The following is a 19270-nucleotide window of genomic DNA, read 5'->3' on the forward strand; positions in this document are numbered from 1 at the left end:
ATTGGGCACTGATTCAAAATAATTTAATGGTTAGAAGACTCTTCTGCTCCCCATAGTTTTGTAAAACCCAAAGGGATATGTTGATAATTGTCTTGAACTGAATATAAATATATACCCAATACTAAAGTTGATAGAGCACAAGACTATTAATCTTAGGACTGTTGGTTCGAGCCCCATGTTGGGCAAAACCTTCTTGCCTTGCAGGGGGTTGGACTAGATGGTCTTTGTGGTCCCTTACAACTCTATGATTCGATAATTTTGTAGAAGCCTAACAGTCTACCAATGGCTACTCAGAAACACACACACACACCACCTTCCAAGGATCTCAAGATGGTGTGCATGGTTCTTCTTGTCCCCATTTCATCCTCACAACGACCCTGTGACGTAGGTTAGGCTAAGAGATGGTGGCTAGCCCAAAGTCACCCAGAGAGCTTCTTAGCTGAGTGGGGATTTGAACCCTGCTCTCCCAGATCCTAGTCCAACACTCTAACTCAGGGGTCAGCAAACCTTTTCAGCAGCACTGCCCCTCAGAGCTTGTGGGGGGCCGGACTATATTTTGGAAAAAAAAACTGAACGAATTCCCATGCCCCACAAATAACCCAGAGATGCATTTTAAATAAAAGCACACATTCTACTCATGTAAAAACACGCTCATGTAAAAATCCAAGTGCTGGATTTAGAAGGCGACCGGGCCGGATTTGGCTCCTGGGCCTTAGTTTGCCTACCCATGCAACCATTGCATCACTTAGCAGGCTGTGCCTTTAACTGCATTTCATCCAAAGCAGGGGTCAGCAAGGTTTATCTTGTTTGGGCAGGCCCAGATCGGTCCCACGGAGATCCCTCCATGGGCCGGACTGTGCATAAGTGTGAGCGCCCGCAATTGTCTGTGTCTGTGCAGATGCGATTTCCAGCGCTGCACTGATTTAGTGCAGCACGCAAGTGGGCAGCTAATTTCGGGGGTGGCTCATGGGCCGGTCAGGCGTCCTCCGCAGGCTGCCTCTGGCCCATGGGCCTTAGGTTGCTGACCCCTGATCCAAAGTGTATCAATGCAGAATCTAAACTACATATTGATCTAACAAATGTGTGCATCACTGTTTGAATGCTCTGAAAACAAGCTTGCAGATTGTACTCCTGTTTCTGTTCCTTTAAAATATGTGCTGGGATTAAGGGCTAAGTACAGGTTACATTATCCACTTAAAAAATAAAAAAGTGTGCTTAACTGGCATGGTGGGGCGGGCAGGTGGAGCTGTTATGTAGCCCTGATCAAGAGTAAAGAACACTATAGGCAAGATTAGTTTTCCCTAGAACTAGCCATGGTCAGTTTGCCAGCTAATCAAAGCCATTGCCTGCCTGTATAGGACAATGGATGGCTGTAGGAGCACCTCCAAATTGTGCATTGGTTCTTTCAGAGATTGGCTTCCACTCCTCCAGCAAGTCCGTAAACACCAAAATACATAGAATTAGCAGGCAGAAAGAATCAAGATCACTCAACCCATACTTGCACAAAATGAGCATGAAAGACCCTTTCACCCACAAATCAAAGCATTTATGGTAATGCATTGACATCCATCTGTGTTGATTTGTGTGCAGAATCTACTATAAATATTCCACTAGTCCCTGCAGTGTCTCCCATTCTGTATATGGGATTTTAAAAGAGATTTGTCTCCTAATGCTTTTCCTCCTTTGTCTTCCAGCTTGTCCTTACTGGGAAAGCTTATTTGCTTTTTAAGTTGCTCCATAGAAAGAGTAGAAGATGACTTTTCCCTCAAAAGATGAGAGGATGAGCTTGTCAGTTCTTCAGACTGCAGTGCTTTTGTTTCCTCTACGATCTGTTTTTTCCTCAAAATGGACTCCTGAATAAAAAGAGAGAAAGGTTCTTAATAAAGCTTAGTTTCTAAAAGGAGAGTGGCTTAAGCTGAAGTACTGAGAAAGCGTCTTACAAATTCACATGGAAAATTAATCTTGAACAACACATTGGGATGGTTCACACATAGCTCTAAAACAGCTATCCAGATCCTGGTGCTCTCCATATGTTTCAGTTTACAACTTCCATCATCCTTGCTCTGTGCTGGTTGGGGCTGATGCAAGATGCAGTCTGAAACATCTGCAAGACACCAGGCTAGAGGAGGCTGCAGTAAACCATGGTTAAATACTATGTGCCTGAGCTGCTACATGCAACATGCTTGAGCAAAGCCTCAGGTTCTTGAGCTTCCCTTCTTATCTTGCTGCATGGCTAACAAGGCTGGATTATCAGTGGTGCAATCGCCCCAGCGCCCTGCCTGCAAGGGGACCCAGACTCTGAGCTTTCATAAAAAAAGAGAGTCAACCAGACACCTATTTTAAAAGTTTGGAAGTGAAATATACAAATGGGCAAGCCTGTCTTTTCCTGCTTTTCAGTGTTTTTTTAGTAAACAAATGAAGTCAGCGCTATGATCAGTGAATTGTTTCAACACCAGGAGATAGGAACCCCTTGGTTCTAAAGTGTGGACTTTCCCCCCTACCCTTTAGAGCACTTTCTGTCTCATTTTCTAGTGCAGGCATGTCCAGCTCCCAAAAGACTGCAATCTACTCACAGTACGGTATTAAAATACTGGCTGTGATTTACCCATTGTCATTGCCTGGCAAAATTGTTGAGCTTTTCTTTCGAGGAGGCAAAGAAGTTGTTGAGCTTTTTTTTTGGGGGGGGAGGCGAGTTTTCGTTCCTTTTGGAGGACAAATGCTAAGGGTCATGCAATCGACCGCGATCTACCATTAGCGTCCTGCGGTCGATAGGTAGACCACAATCGACCTGTTGGACATGCCTGTTCTCGTGCATGCAGTCTGTAGTCTGTCCAGGCCCAGTGGCAGCAGTCAGTCAAATCAAGAGTATAGGAATGATCGTTGGGTGCGGAGCACACTCCCCACCTGCAGGCAGCCTCAGCTGCCTGCACGCATGACCTTGGGGTGTGGGGCACACTCCCCCTCACAGATAAAGCCACAGCTGTCTGAACATATTGCCCTCTGTCTAACCTTTTGCGGTCTCAGTAGTCTGTGGTGTCCTGTCTGTGACCTTTGTCTCTGAGACATTTGTCTCCTTTGTCATACACTGTGCAAGGGGGAAATGACGCGGTGGAAACAGGTGCCAAAATAACTTTGTACCACCCCACGATCTCAGGATTGGAAGATGTGTAAAGGTCACAGCCCAAAATTTGGGTTTGCATATTGTGTCAATAAAAGGAGCCTCCACAGAGCTGGCCGGCAGCTTGCTTGCAGCTCACCTGTGCGCAGCTCACCTGCATTACCAACTCCTGCCTCATGTCCTTCACTTCAAAGAGGAAGAGTGGGGCTGAAGAGCGGAGTAAAAATGCTTTATGTATTATTCCTCCACTCCCTGATCTAAATGCATGCTTTATCCCCTTAGATTATTGCTGTTCATAACAGTCATGGATAAAATGTTACACTCAGTCTTGGGTTGGTTTCACTTACCTGGATCATGTCTAGCTTGGACCGCAATGTCATGTCGTCCAAAGGGCCATAATGAGGCATGTAGCATAACTCTGCCATGTTGTTGATTGCTAACATCATCCTGCTTAGATCTTGCCTCTACATGAGCATAAAGAGATGGATGAACTTTGTCCTTCTCACCACTATACATCCACATATACTTGGAGAGTAGTGAAAGAAGACAACACTTATCAAGAGTGAGGTTAGCACTTTTTTTTAAAAAAAAGAAGATGGAGCTGGTTCATCATCTTCATTATCAATATAAATCCAGTTTCATCCCAGCTTTGCAATTCTCATTTCAGATAGGACACAGCAGCAAATTAAATCCCAGCTCAGTCGTCAATCCTGCCCCCTCCACTATCCTCAAAGCAGGCTTTTTGCAAATTAAGGTAGGCATGGGGAACTTTTAGCCCTCCCGGGGCAGATTTACACTTGTGGTTTATAATGCTAAAAACCCATTGCTAAAATGTGACACCAGAGGGCCCTGCAGAGCAGAGGGCAAAGGGAAACTGTAACAAATGTTATAGACCATTATATTTAATAATGTATCGAAGATCAATGTAGATCCAGCCCAGATATTGTTGAACTTCCATTAGCTGGGGCTAATGGGAGCTGTATTTTACTTTATTTACTCAAAAGCAAAAGTACTGTATTTTTCGCTCTATAACACGCTCTATAACACGCACGCTAACCACTACACCACACTGGCTTCCTAGATTATGTCTCCCAAGGGGCAGCTCTATAAATTACCATATTTTTCGCTCTATAACACGCACCTGACCATAACACGCACGTAGTTTTTAGAGGAGGAAAATCCGTAGGCATGCCACCCGTAGGCATTTCCTCCATAACACGCACAGACATTTCCCCTTACTTTTTAGGAGGAAAAAAGTGAGTGTTATGGTGCAAAAAATACAGTATTTCTAAACCCTGTAATATATACATTTGTAATCTCTAAGTTGTATACAACATCCAGTCAATAAACAGGAGCTTTGGGGTGGGGTGGGGACTCAGAGAAGCTTACCTTTTGATCGATGAGACATTCCTCATTGTTAATGTGGTGACACAAGTGTTTCTTTTTTTCTTGTAGTGCACTTTTCTTTGACTGAAGTTCAGAAATTTTGCCGAGCAGCACCTAGGCAAATCCATCAAATGGGAATTTAGGGATGCGCTGTTCGTACATTTATTTTACGGTATTTGTAATCTGCCTTTCACCCAAGGATCTCAGGGCAGCATACAGTAAACATTAATGTAATACAGTGGTACCTCTGGATACGAACGGGATCCATTCCGGAGTCCTGTTTGCATCTAAAAGCAAACGTAACTAGCGACGGCATGTCTGCACACGTGCCCATTGCTTTTCGCCGCTTCTATGCATGCGTGGTGTCATTTTGAGCGTCTGCGCATGCGCAAGCGGCGAAATCCTGAAGTAACGCACTCCATTACTTCTGGGTTGCCGCGGAGCGCAACTCGAACGCGCTCAATCCGAAGCGCATTCAACCCAAGGTATGACTCTAATTAACAATAAAAATATTAACCAAGCTTGCAAGAGGAAATAGAGGCTTTGCAAGTGATTTCACCCACCTACACATGCAAATATATGCAGAAACACTTCACAGTCGCATTAGACTATTTGGAACTGCATGGCAGCTGAATGAAAGAGAAATTGTATCTGGAGAGGTTTTGACTGTTTTGAGATTTCCTGATGGGCACATAGGAGCCCTGCTGGAGCATGTCAAGAACCCATCTAGTCCAGCACTCTGAACATGAGCACAACAGCACTCACCCCTTCTGCAGTGTCTGGCAATGGGTATTCAGAGGCAAACTTCCTTCAACAGCGGAAGTAGAACATAGCCATCATAGGTACTAGCCAGGGGAAGTCAGGGTAGGGTATTTCAAGGCTCCCAGGCTTCCCTGAGAAAAAGTGAGCGGCGCTGCCCAGAAAACAGCAGCGGTTCCTAGTGGTACAAAAGGGTCTGGTGCTGTAACAATGGTTTTTTCCCTCCACCACAGCAGCACTTAGGCTTATGGGGAAGGGGCATAGCTCAGTGATGCAGTACATGCTTTGATTGCAGAATGTCCCAGGTTCAATCCCAGGAGCATCTCCACTTAACAGAACAGGTAGCAGGCCATAGGAAAGATCTTCTACTTGAGATTCTGGAAAGCCACTGCCAGTCAGAGAAGACAATACCTGCCAGTATTGTAACACCATTCGATACCAATAGTATTAATACTAATATTATTAATAGTTATATTATTAATAGTAATATTATTAATAGTGCCCAATGAGAAGGGAGATGTACACTAGTAGTACACAATGAGAGGGAAGATGCAAACTAATAGAACACAATGAAACAATAGCAGCAACAGCAGCAATACACTAGCAGCACACAATGGGGCAAGAGGGGGAAGACATAATCATATTTTTCAAAAAGACTTTCAAAAAGATAATTCACCCACTTCCTGCAGAAAAAGAAAACAACAGCAGCAGCAGCAACATATCCTCTCTGAGGCTTTGTAGTGTGACCAGTTATAGTACTAATTGGACCCTGTTCCGAAGGAATCTACAAGTTGAGAATCCTAATGAATTACACAGCATGGGTTTCCTACGTGCTGCAAATACTTCTCAAAGCTTTGTTGGTTTCAGAAGACAGAATTGACCTTCTCCGAGGTTTCAGAAAAGAACCAGCACACTCGGTCCTTAGTACAATCGGACCTGTGGAATGAATGGATTGGGCGTCATAAAAACTACATGCTCAGTGAACATTACAAATGTCGTGGTATTGTATTCCTCTCGCAAGATCCCCAATTCTTTTTGCGTTTCCTCAATGTGACACTGCTGGATGGACAAATTCTTCATCAAGCTCTGGTTTTCCTCAAACAGTGTCTTGTGCCTTTTGATGAGGGCTTCAACCATGGAGTCTTCCGGATATCCAAGAAAGCCTGCAATGCAAAACAGGGAGGGTTATGCTATACATGGAAAACACATATCGGGGTCATGTTTTTATTGTTTTGGTATTTTTGTGCTACTCTTTATTTTTGATGGCTCTTCAAAAGTGGTTTATGAAAGATGTCTTTGGATCCTTTTATGAGTCAAAAGGCAAGAAATCTAAATACTTTTTTTGTCAAGTACAGAGTCCCCCCCCCCAAGTAAAGTGTAACTGTTTAATGATTATACTCACCTGGTGTGAATGTGGCGGTAACCTTCTTCAGGAAATCTTCGAAGCTTTTGTATTTTGCCATCTTCTTCTGTAGTTGGTTTTTCCTGAAGAAATATATATTAGGGGTGCTTGGAATGCCTTATGTCTTATCAACAAATGACTAGAAATTCCTGGAAAGGAATCGTTGCTGTAACTCAATTACGAAATGTGAGGGACAATTCTCCCCCATCTCAACCTTGACTGCCATGGGCAGCCAAACATCTGCAGAGATTGCCCATGTTTAGTCACACCACCAGTTCCTGGCAGCTGTGCGTTTGAGTGATAGACCAGCTCAGCCCAGTGTTGGCTGGCTGGTGCCCATTGGGACTGGTAGGGAGGAGAGCAGAGAATCATAGAGTTGGAAGAGACCACAAGGGCCATCGAGTCCAACCCCCTGCCAAGCAGGAAACACCATCAGAGCACTCCTGACATATGGTTGTCAAGCCTCTGCTTAAAGACCTCCAAAGAAGGAGACTCCATCACACTCCTTGGCAGCAAATTCCACTGTCGAACAGCTCTTACTGTCAGGAAGTTCTTCCTAATGTTTAGGTGGAATCTTCTTTCTTGTAGTTTGGATCCATTGCTCCGTGTCCGCTTCTCTGGAGCAGCAGAAAACAACCTTTCTCCCTCCTCTATATGACATCCTTTTATATATTTGAACATGGCTATCATATCACCCCTTAACCTTCTCTTCTCCAGGCTAAACATGCCCAGCTCCCTTAGCCGTTCCTCATAAGGCATCGTTTCCAGGCCTTTGACCATTTTGGTTGCCCTCCTCTGGACACGTTCCAGTTTGTCAGTGTCCTTCTTGAACTGTGGTGCCCAGAACTGGACACAGTACTCCAGGTGAGGTCTGACCAGAGCAGAATACAGTGGCACTATTACTTGTTGAGAGGTCCACAATAGATAAAGCCAGAGCCAATGATGAGCAGAGTCAACTAACTCTAGTTATGTTCTCATCCTTCTCCCTAAGGAGTTCTGCTGAGGCAACACTGAGACTGAGTGTCTGCCTTTGGAGTGGATGTAACTAAAAAGGCAGGCAGGTGGGGGCTGGCTGGGGGCACAGTGAAGTTGGTGGAATACTGCCCCTTTGCTCTAATGGACCAGCCTTCAATGGCTCAAGTTGGTGATAATGATCACTGCATATATATTTGTTTATATGCCGCCTTTCCCCCCTGACAGGGGCTCAATGTGGCTTACAGATAAAAACGTGGTCAGCACCATCAAGATGTTGTCCTGAGGACCCCAAATGGTCTTGGCTTTTGTTTCATTCATTTATCAAAATATTTGTGACCAGTTCTATATCAAATTGTACTCCGAGCAAGATACACAGATACATTTGGAACCACCCTTTTGTTAGTTAAACAAGCAGATAAAAATGAACGAATGAATCACAACCATCTTAAAACACAGAGTGGATGATCCCCGTATTATTACAAAGCAGAGTTAACAATTACCGTATTTTTCGCTCTATAACACACACCCGACCATAGCACGCACATAGTTTTTAGAGGAGGAAAATACGTAGACATGCCACCTGTAGGCATTCCCTCCATAACACGCACAGACATTTCCCCATACTTTCTAGGAGGAAAAAAGTGAGTGTTATGGTGCAAAAAATACTGTAATAAACCCCCAAGAAAGCAGTCGGGGTCTTCTTAACCTGGGGCCAAAGTTGAAAGTGAGTTAGGCACCAGCAGAACTCAGAGAGAAATATATTCCACAGCTAGGGCGCTATTGTGTTTTTTAAGGAGGGAAAGGGAAAGCTGGCTGAGTACTGTAAAGGTAAAGGTAAATGGACCCCTGACCATTAGGTCCAGTTGTGGCTGACTCTGGGGTTGCTGCACTCATCTCGCTTTATTGGCCGAGGGAGCCAGCGTACAGCTTCCGGGTCATGTGGCCAGCATGACTAAGCCGCTTCTGGCAAACCAGAGCAGTGCACGGAAATGTCGTTTACCTTCCCGCCGGAGCAGTACCTATTTATCTACTTGCACTTTGACGTGCTTTCGAACTACCAGGTTGGCAGGAGCAGGGACCGAGCAACGGGAGCTCACCCCATTGCAGGGATTTGAACCGCTGACCTTCTGATCGGCAAGCCCTAGGCTCTGTGGTTTAACCCACAGTGCTACCCGCATCCCTCTGGCTGAGTACTGTAAAGGTAAAGGGTAAAGGGACCCCTGACCATTAGGTCCAGTCATGACCGACTCTGGGGTTGCGGCACTCATCTCGCTTTATTGGCCGAGGGAGCCGGCGTACGGCTTCTGGGTCATGTGGCCAGCATGACTAAGCCACTTCTGGCGAACCAGAGCAACACACGGAAACGCCGTTTACCTTCCCGCCAGAGCGGTACTTATTTATCTACTTGCACTTTGACGTGCTTTCGAACTGCTAGGTTGGCAGGAGCAGGGACAGAGCAACGGGAGCTCACCCCATCGCGGGGATTCGTACTCTTAGATAATTAAACATTTGCTCTACGTAAATATGTAAAAGATTAAATTTAGGAACACAGAAAGCAGATGCTCTCCCACTGAACTACAGCCTTCCCCATTTAAGCTATGGCCCTCTTAGCAAGCCCCCATTCTTAAGAAATATAACTTTGATGATGATTCTATTCTGCCAGGGCACAGGACCTTCAGATCAGGAAAGCTAGCCATGCTTGCCGGCTGGAGAATAATGTGCAGTAGTGTTATCAGGAGAAGACTTTGGGACTGAAGTCCAGGGCCCCACTCAGAGGAATGTCCCCAGCAGGAGAGTCCCCAAATACAGCAAAGCTGGCTTACGACATTTTGAAGTAAGTGAAGTAATACACACTGGCATCTAACGATGGGGCCTCCAGAAGTCTGGTGTCTAAGATTGCCTCACTGCACCCCTGCCCAGATACCCGTGGCTCAGTCTCAAATCTGTCTTAAAAGCATCAGTCACATACCTAACTTGGAGTTTCTTAAGCTCTTTTTTCAGTTTGAATACCTCACGCTTCTTGAGGGCTTTCAGCGCGTGTTCCTGGTGGTACAGCTGAATGACACGCTCCTTCTTCTGATGACACTCTTTAATATATGCGTCAAATTCAAGAATTCGATTCTTCCTCTGAACCAAGAAGGAGAAAGAAGGCTTAATCAGTTTTGCATAGTTTTGCTCAGTATTCAAAGGTGGGAGCCCATGAAGGGGAAGTCATTTGTTTCAGAGAAAATGAGAATGAATTCATCCTGGACACTAACAAAAAATGGAGAGAAGACTGATTAAGCTGCAGTCATTTACACACTTACCTGGGACTAAGTTCACAGCAACTAAGGGTTCCTAGGAAGCATGGGCCCAAGTGGTTTTCCTCTTGTTCCACACTTTTTAGGTATGGGTCCAAGCACTTTTGTCTTATACCTCACCAGGCTGCTGGTTTATCTTGCCCAGTATTGCATATTGCAACTAGATGGAGACTCTTCAGGGTCTCAGGCAGGTCTTGCTCATCATCTGACATTTGAAGCTTTTAAACATAGATACCAGCAGCTGAATTGGGGACCTACCAAACTAAATGCTAGCGTTCCATCTCAAATCCCATCTACAGCCTCTGCTATTCTGCCCTCTTGTGATTAGGCTGCCTGCCTGCACAGTGCTCTGGAGCTACAATTGAGTATGAGTGAATGTCATTTCCAGTTTCTTTCACTTTCTCATTTTTCCAATTGTCTGGAGGAGGCTGAGCCAGTGGCGTAGCGTGGGTTGTCAGCACCCGGGGCAAGGCAAGTAATTTGCGCCCCCTAACCCGTGGAGCTGTGAGTGCGAGCGCCCCCCCCAGATGTTGCGCCCGGTGCGGACGGCCCCCCTGCACCCCCCACGCTACGCCACTGGGCTGAGCACTGAGCCATGCTTAGATCCGCACTCGGCCTCCTCTGCCCCCTCAACATTGAGGGGGCCTGGTCTCCTTCCAACAAATACAGAGGGGGTTGAAGACATCTCGGCCCCTTATACAGTGGTACCTCGGGTTAAGTACTTAATTTGTTCTGGAGGTCTGTTCTTAATCTGAAACTGTTCTTAACCTGAAGCACCACTTTAGCTAATGGGGCCTCCTGCTGCTGCCGTGCCGCTGGAGCACGGTTTCTGATCTCATTCTGAAGCAAAGTTCTTAACCTGAAGCACTATTTCTGGGTTAGCGGAGTCTGTAACTTGCAGCATATGTAACCTGAAGCGTATGTAACCTGAGGTACCACTGTCGCTAGCACACCTGACTGGCCTCCACTTCCGGCTTTGCATCATTACAACTGTGTGAGAATGGCAGTGCCTGATATGTGGTGGAGTTGCACCCCGATTAAGTACTTCTGGGGAGAAATACACGAGGAGTTGAAAAAAATGCTTAAAATCCCATTAACAAAAAACCCAGAGGCTTACCTACTGGTCCTTTTAGGAAAAGAAATACTGAAATTGGGAAAAAGAATTTTCTTATATGCGACCACCACAGCTAGGATAGTAATAGCATCTAAATGGAAAGCTAAAGAACTACCTACCAAGGAGGAATGGATTCTCAAATTAAATGAATATTTAAAATTGGCTAAATTAACAGCATCCATACGACAGCAGTCAAATCAAAAACTAAAAAATGAATGGCAATGCTTTGATGATTATATGACAAAATATTGCTCTAAAAAAGACATGCTAATATCCTTAGGTTAAGAATGTAAATGCATCAACAATAAATTATCAATGATGTATGTATGTATATAGAGAAAATAAAAACAATCGGAATGCAATGATAAGGGTAAAATTGATTCTAGAGAAGACGAGTAGTGGTGGAGGGAAGTTAAACAGGGTAGTGGGTTTATTTCATTTTGTTTGTGCTTTTTCTTTTCCCCCCTTTTGGATATTGTATAATTATTTAATGTATATTGATTTAATGTTTCTTTTCTGTTAATAACGTTTAACAGATCAATGCAGATCCAGCCTAGACCCCAACTCCAAGTGCCCTCCTTGTAGATGCAGAGTGATGCTTACATCCTGATCTTTTTGTTCAAGTGCCTCTCTCCGTTGGGCCAGCACTTCCATCCTCTCTTTGAACTCTTGTTTCTTTGCAGTCAGTTCTGCAGAAGCTTGCTTATTTTCAATTTCTTTCTTCCGAAGCCGGAATGTTTGCAGTGCTTTTCTGCGATGCTGCAAAATGTCACTGGTGCTCTAGAAAACAAAACTGGTTTTTACAAATATACAGAGAGAGAGAGAGATGGAAGGAGGGTTGAAAGGGCCCCCAAAGGTTATCTAGTCCGTGTGTGTGTGTGTGTGTGTGTGTGTGTGTGTGTGTGTACACAAACACACACACACCCCACACACTACTTTTTTTCTTTAAAAATATTTAGGGGTACTCTTGCAATGAGGGAATTACCAGAATGCCCTCAGAGCTGTACCTCAGTGTCCAGGCTGAACAATGGGGGGTGTAGACGCTCCTTCAGGTCTACAGGGTCAGGGAATGATGGGAGTTGTAGTTCAGTGCCATCTGGAGGGCCAAGGCTCCCCATATGCAGGGAGCCTCAGCCTGCATGAGTCAAGCAAGCTCTCCGCTGCACATGCTGACAAGAGGACAGAGCTGACATGTTCATTCCTGCTCTCCCCTTTTGCGTGTTGAATTAGCACAGAAGGCAAACTCCCAAGTAGGGCTTTAACAGTTAGAAGAATATTATCTTCCCTGGATACCAGTTCATTCCCCCTGGCACGGTTATTATCGGAGAATTGCTCGACTTCTGCCAAAGCTCTGCTTTTGGCACAGCCTAATAAAGAAACAGAAGCCCTGTCCTATATTTAACCCGGCCCTCTTGTCTGAGAAAGAGAATGACAAAGGCAGCTGACCTCTCGCATGACAGGAATCTGAGGCACATCTTCATCCTCTTCTTTCCTATATATATATAAAAAAGGTAAATTGTTGTCATAGACCCTTATTACCTAGAAATTATTCTCCATGTATGAAAGGCAGCTCCCAATGTTCTGTCACACTTTGGGTGAGCTTATGTAGATGAAGATGAAAAGAGGCACCATCTTGATTCTCAAGGTCTGGGTGATCAATGGCATATTACAGGCAGTGGCATAGCATGGGTGGTTGGGGTAGCATGGCACATTTTTTTGGAGGGACCCCCGCCACAGGTCCCCTAATTGGAGCTATGAAAGAGCTGTGCAGGCAGCATTTTTGCATGGGGGACCAACACTGCCAACTGCAGCTCCACTCCTGGGGCAGAGAGAGGAGAGTTGGCAGCAACATTGCCGCCCCTCTCCTTGGCTGCATTGTGGCACCCAATGTTGCTGCTGATCCTGGATGCAGCAGGCTCCCTCCATGCCCTGTGCCCCTATGATATGAAGGTCTATTTAGAAGTAACCCCCACTAGGTTTTGTGGGGTTACTCTGAAATAAGTATACAGTGGTACCTCGGGTTACATACGCTTCAGGTTACAGACTCCGCTAACCCAGAAATAGTGCTTTGTTAAGAACTTTGCTTCAGGATGAGAACAGAAATCGTGCAGCGGCAGCAGCAGGAGGCCCCATTAGCTAAAGTGGTGCTTCAGGTTAAGAACAGTTTCAGGTTAAGAACAGACCTCCGGAATGAATTAAGTACTTAACCTGAGGTACCACTGTACAGAGGATTTCTTTTCTTTTCTTTTTATGTAAAGCAGACCAAACAACTACCATTTTAGAAAGCAAGTAAATGTAATTCCTCTCTAAATTTTGTGTGCTGCACATTCAGACATGCGCACACATACTTCCATGATGGAAGCATAACAATTTTATTATTATCTGTTGTATATACACACCATGAGATATAACCCAAGTAGGGAGGGCAAGGACTATGTACAAATTCTCCCCAGTCTATACAAAATCAAAATGGAGAGACATAATGATATACAAAACATTCACAAATCCTTCAGAAAGCCATATTTCACGCATAGGCAAAGCCATATAGTCCCAGAGGCTATTTGCAGCACTGTAAGAAATGAAATACCACCACATGGCCTGGCAATCTTCTGGAGCTTCCAACATTTAAATTATGCCCTATCCCGCCCCCCCCCCCATCACAATGTTCCACACATGGGGAAATTTGCAATTCTTGCAATGTCTTCCATTTTTGTACGATAAATGTCCTAGCTACTGCCAACAACCACGTAATGAGTTCTTTTGTATACCCTTCTTGAACCTGATCGCCCCATAGATTTCAACATAGAAGCTGTGGAGTCCTTTGAACAGGAGTCTTACAAACAGCAGGTTTTTTTTCTCAAATGGGGGGTGGATTTTTTTTTTTTAAATGGAACCCCGCCTTCTCCAATTATTGAGAAACTATATAGAAAGATGGAGGGAGGCAAAGCCAGAGGCAATAGTGATAAAATAAATGGAATGTAGGATCCCTACGGAAAGAAATGGATAGTGGCAGGTTTTGGGGGCTGCATAAAATGGCAATGGGGCCACATGAAGCCCCCAGGCTGCGAGTCACCCACCTGTCCATTCTCCTTAAAACTCCAGGATATAAATCTATGCTGAACTTTTGGAGACTGACAGCAGTGACAACAGCAGTATCTAGGAGTTAGGGGAGATAGCCGGAAGCATCACAATGGCAGCTCTATGGCATCTTGCTTCATCCTTGAGCACCTACCCTATACAGGGTAAATCCCATAACATACTAAGTTTACAGGAGACATCTCCCCCTTTCAACACAAGGAAGCAACACTCAAGGGGAGTAGTTTGGCAGCGGTTCCTTCCCAAATAGTACCGCTAGCGACATGGGGTTGAAAGGTGACAACTCAAGAGATCCAGGTGGGACCTTTACATTACCCCATTCAGGAGGAGACAAAGCAGCTGTAGTGCCACCTGCTGAATTCGTTCCATGGTCCTATCACTCAACTGCTATCATGAGAGCAGTCTTTGCCAACCTGCTGCCATCCAGATGTATTGAACTGCAATTCCCGTCCACTGATGGGAGTTGTTGTCCAAGAAATCTGGGTTGGCACATACTGCAGTGAGAGGTGTTCAACACAGCTGTCGAGGAACCAGGACTGATGACAGGACAAAGGGAGGAAATTAGGGTTTGATCACATATTACTAGATTTGTCACCCAATGAGAACTCAGGCTGTGTTCACACATGCAGTTTTCTAAGAGTCAGCTGATTTAATATATGTTTTAATTAACCAATTAATGAATTTATTGAAATACATTAATTTACATAGTTCTAAGGGGGGAAAACCTGCTTTGGGTTGTATCCAAATAAGGACCACATCTGCACTATAGTTTTAAAGCAGCATAATGCTACAGCCATGGTCTCCCAAAGTAACCTGGCAACTGCAGTTTGTTAAGAGTGCTGAGGGTTAGTTGGAGACACCTGTTCCTTTAAGAGAGCTACAATTCCCAGAAGGATTGAGAAGAGGGATTAACTGTTAAACCACACAGTGGTGTGATGTTGCTTTAAATGTATATTGTGGAGTTGGGGCCTAAGACCACATCCACATCATAAATTTAAAGCAATATTATATCACTCATGGCTTCCCCCAAAGAATCCTGAGATCCCTGTTCCCTCATTCTTGATCACTGGCCATGCTGGCTGGGGCTGATGGGAGTTAGAGTTGGGAAAGCCTTTTCTACATAGAGTCCTCCTGACCATCTTTGCAGGCAATTGCTGCAAGCATACCTGAATGAATCAGATTAAATGGCTAGAAAAGAAGCCCATGGCAAATCAAGGTCCTAGGGTGAGCAACCAAATGTGGAATGCAAATCCAAGTTGCAATTACACATACTCTAATCCTGCAGCTGTGCTTTGCAAGGGATCATTTTCTATACCAACAAGTCGGGTTGCCACCTGATCAGGAAATACCAGATGTTTGCCTGCTCTTGTGCTGGAGCAGAAAGTGGAAAAAAATCAGCCAGGGCAGCTCTTCAACACAAGTTGTTAATCCTCAGTCTGGATCAGATGATATGATACCTTCAATAATTCTCCTACATATTGTGGGGAGTAAGAAGAACTCTCTTCCCTGCTCAACCACCCAGCAGTAATTTGAGGCAGTAACTTTTGTTGGAAAACTAGCCCCCTCGGGAGAGGCTGGCCCCTCTCCCAGCATCTCAGGGCTTGTTTACCGGTGATCTACTCTGGCTGGCATCCTCGCAGAACTGAACTTTTTTCAATGCTTTATTTTCCCAAAGGAAAGTTTCGAGTTCAGAATGACACCAGGAGTCTACTGAAACTCAGGGCTCGTCCTTGTTTCCGCTTGACCCACACTTATTCTAGGCATGGATCTGAGCGGTTTCCCCATTGTTTTCCAAGGGAAAACCCATTCTTTAGCGATAGATCGGAACAAATGGCAATCTGGGTGAAACCTGAATCGCTGTTTCCTCCAATTGAGCACTAAAGAGTGGTTTTCCCTGGTGGAAAGCAGCAGGAAGTGTGAAGAAGCCCTCAGTCAAAAAACCCTGATGACCTTCCCCATATTGTGTTGGGGACTGAGTGGGGAGCGGGCATGATGACACTGGGGGCGAGGCTAGCCTGAATGCCCTGCCCCTCCCCACATTCTCACCATTCACATGTTCAGGTAACATTTACAGCTGAAGTCCTGGAGAAAGAATCTCCAGGGCTGTCAAGTCTACTGTAAAGCATTATCTGGCAGACCAATGACATATTGCAGACAGCTAAAGAGACACCCACATGTAGAAGGTGCAAATAATTCTTCAAATCCACCCAGGCCTTTTCAAAGCTGTCTCTGCCTGCTGAGCATCTAAGTTTATGAGGATGCATGGGGGTTAGTCAGACCTCCCTACGATCACCACAAATTCAGGGCCCACGTGTTTTGCTTCTCTCTGCAAAGTTCTCGCTTTGTTTTCTCACGAGTAAATGTGGAGAGATCTTAAATGATGTCAGCAGATTAAACAAATTCCATGGTGTGTTTCTACAGCATGAAATCTTCTTTGCCCCATGCAGCACAAACACCAAATGCAGGGTTGACTGTGGGAACTGTTCTATATGCCATGTTACTGTTGGTCTGGCATTTTAACGCTGCGGAAAGAGGCAGCAGTGACATCATCCCTGGCGCCAGCCGTGCAGTTTGATGAGACCCACTTGAGCCGTACCACCAAGTGATTTGATCGGAATGAGAATGGGTTTGTTAGGTTTTTCTGTATCCTGTTGGAAGCCTTTGGTGTGTAACCTGGAAACGCTAATTTCCTTGAGCAAGCAGTCCCAATGATGGCAGACAGTGAGTGTGGAGTAGTGGCTAGGGTCTTGGGAGACCAGGGTTCAAATCCTCACTCAGCCTTGATTGGCAGAAATGACTGGCAGAATTTGTGACCAGGGAGAAGAGTCGGTGGAGGAAGACTGGAAGAAATTTAAAGACTACTTGCAGAAGCACTGTAAAATTAAGGAATGATGGAAAATAAGTGGTATTGGTAAAAAGATTTCTAAGAAAATGTAAATAGGGATTGACATCTGGAAAACTGATATTTATAATAGGTTAATATCTTGAGTGAGGATAAATGCTAGAGGGTAAGGATTTGCTGAATTTAATATCTGAACTGGAATACAAAATGGGAGGTGTGAGGAGGTCAAGAAACTAGTGAAGGAACTATAAGATATGAAAATACTAATCTATTTTCTGTTTTGCTTTTTGGTTCTTCTTTTTTTTTCTTTTTTTCTTCCCTTCTTTTGTTAACTGTTTTCTATTGTGTATTTTTTATGTGTTTTGTTTTTGTATTTTTTTCATTTTTGTAGTTTTTCTTATGTTTAAATTTTGAAACTTTTTATTATTTGTGAAACTTTAATAACATTATCATGAAAAAACAACAATCCTCCCTCAGCCTTGAGGCCTACTGCGTGGCTTTGAGCCAGCCTTTGTCTCTCAAGCCTGACCTCCCTCCCAGGGTTGTTGTGAGGAATAAATCGAGAGGGAGATAAGTGTTTGCTTCACCTTGAGCTCCTTGAAGGAAAGGGATGGGCATAAATGTGCTAATTAAATAATAAGAATGAAAATGCGACCAGCCTGCCAGGAAATAGCTATGCCCATCTAACATGTATACAAATCAGTAGCATGCCTGTAGGTACACCTATCTTTTCCATGGCTAGAATGTAACCCACTCTACAAGGAGGTGAGAGCAGCATCCCCTGACCCCACTCAGCTTGGCATGTGGCCCCAGATGGTTTCCCAGCTGACAGTGCGGCCCTCAAACTGAATAAAAGTTCCCCCACACCCGTTTTAAGGAATGCATCACACACATCAAGGGCCACCTTACCTGTGTTCTCCTAGCTGGGTCACGAAAACATTTCCTGGTCCGTTTTCCACCTGCAGAAAGTATTTGGGATCATGGTCCCTTATCATCAGAAAAGTCATGTTTCTTTAGGTAGGAAGGAAGGGAGGGGGGTTGTGGAAATGCTTCCCCCTCCACTTTTCTGCAGGAATCCTGTGTACTGTCATGCGCAGCAGTTTCACCCCCTGGGAAATTGGTCAAGAGGAGAAAGAAGTGCCCAGTTTGCCTCTGTTTGTCTAAAGCTTATCTCGGCACGACCAAATGAGTCCGACGGTGCTGCTTTCGCTGCATCGACAGAGACAGACGTGTGTGAGCAGCAAACCCAGATCTAATTGCAAAGCTGGAAGCGCAGGGCTCAGCGTGGCAGGTGAGCTTTCTGGGTTGCTACTTCAGTTACCTTTCCGCCTGCTGCTGCTTCCAGTGTCCCCCTGGCAACCCCAGCACACAGTGCGGATCAAGGCCTCAAGTGCCCAGGGAGAACTGTCCTTGTGTTTCCCTGGGGAGTGATCTCTCTCTCCCCCCCCTTCCCCCCTCTCCCCAGCACAGCTGTAAACAGAACAGCGCAAACACTGCATGAAATATACTCGGAGTCGAGAGTGGATTTCATGCACTTTATTCAGCTCATAGTGGTGAGGAGGAATGAATGTTCCCCCAGAATATCTGCTTTATATACATTACAGTGGTACGCTTCAGGTTACATACGCTTCAGGTTACAGACTCCGCTAACCAAGAAATATTACCTCTGGTTAAGAACTTTGCTTCAGGATGAGAACAGAAATCGTGCTCCGGCGGTGCAGCGGCAGCGGTAGACCCCATTGGCTAAAGTGGTGCTTCAGGTTAAGAACAGTTTCAGGTTAAGAACAGACCTCTGGAACGAATTAAGTACCTAACCTGAGGTACCACTGCATTTGCACAATGGGCTGCACGTGATTGGCTAATTCCAGGATTCTCCTGTAGGCCAATCAGGTTGTGGATTCACTTCCACCTGGAGCTGGATTGGGTGGCTCCTGTGGACCAATCATACTGCTGCATTCTGAATCCTATTGTTCTAGGACCAATCATACTGCTGCATTTTGGATCCTATTGTTCTAGGACCAATCAGACTGCTGCATTTTGGATCCTATTCAGCTCAGTACATAACACTGCAGCAGCCTCTTTGCTAAATCGCTTTGGATGAAGATATTTTTTGTCTGCCTGCTCACAAGTATAGCATGAAACAAGGCATAGTATTTGTTTGTTCATTTAGAACAGTGTTTTCCAATATTTGTGTCGCCATTTGTTTTTGGACTACAGTTCCCATCATCCCTGACCATTCGTCTTGCTAGTTAGGGATGATGATAGTCCTCTGGGTATA

General features: G+C 44.9%; 1 protein-coding gene across 4 annotated transcripts; it reads right to left on the reverse strand.

Moving 5' to 3' along the window:
- Window positions 1–1524: 1524 nt before the first annotated feature.
- CCDC197 (coiled-coil domain containing 197) lies at window positions 1525–18022 on the reverse strand. 4 transcript variants are annotated; one of them, XM_082233815.1, is made up of 10 exons: window positions 14564–14588; window positions 14132–14210; window positions 12501–12546; window positions 11658–11834; window positions 9610–9767; window positions 6666–6748; window positions 6254–6426; window positions 4508–4618; window positions 3466–3582; window positions 1525–1853 (listed from the first exon to the last, which is right to left on the reverse strand). In XM_082233815.1, exons 1-10 carry the CDS (start codon window positions 14571–14573, stop codon window positions 1611–1613), a joined length of 1197 nt encoding a protein of 398 aa, XP_082089941.1. In that variant the 5' UTR covers window positions 14574–14588; the 3' UTR covers window positions 1525–1610. The 4 variants fall into 4 exon arrangements, with proteins under 4 accessions (XP_082089941.1, XP_082089943.1, XP_082089942.1 ...); XM_082233817.1 differs by lacking the exons at window positions 14132–14210; window positions 14564–14588 and adding an exon at window positions 17897–18022 and having other exon boundaries at window positions 12501–12541; XM_082233816.1 differs by lacking the exon at window positions 14132–14210 and having other exon boundaries at window positions 14466–14699.
- Between the last annotated feature and the right edge of the window lie 1248 nt (window positions 18023–19270).

The sequence above is a fragment of the Podarcis vaucheri genome, assembly GCF_965113315.1.
Source record: "Podarcis vaucheri genome assembly, chromosome: 1".
Classification (NCBI taxonomy): Eukaryota; Metazoa; Chordata; class Lepidosauria; order Squamata; family Lacertidae; genus Podarcis; species Podarcis vaucheri.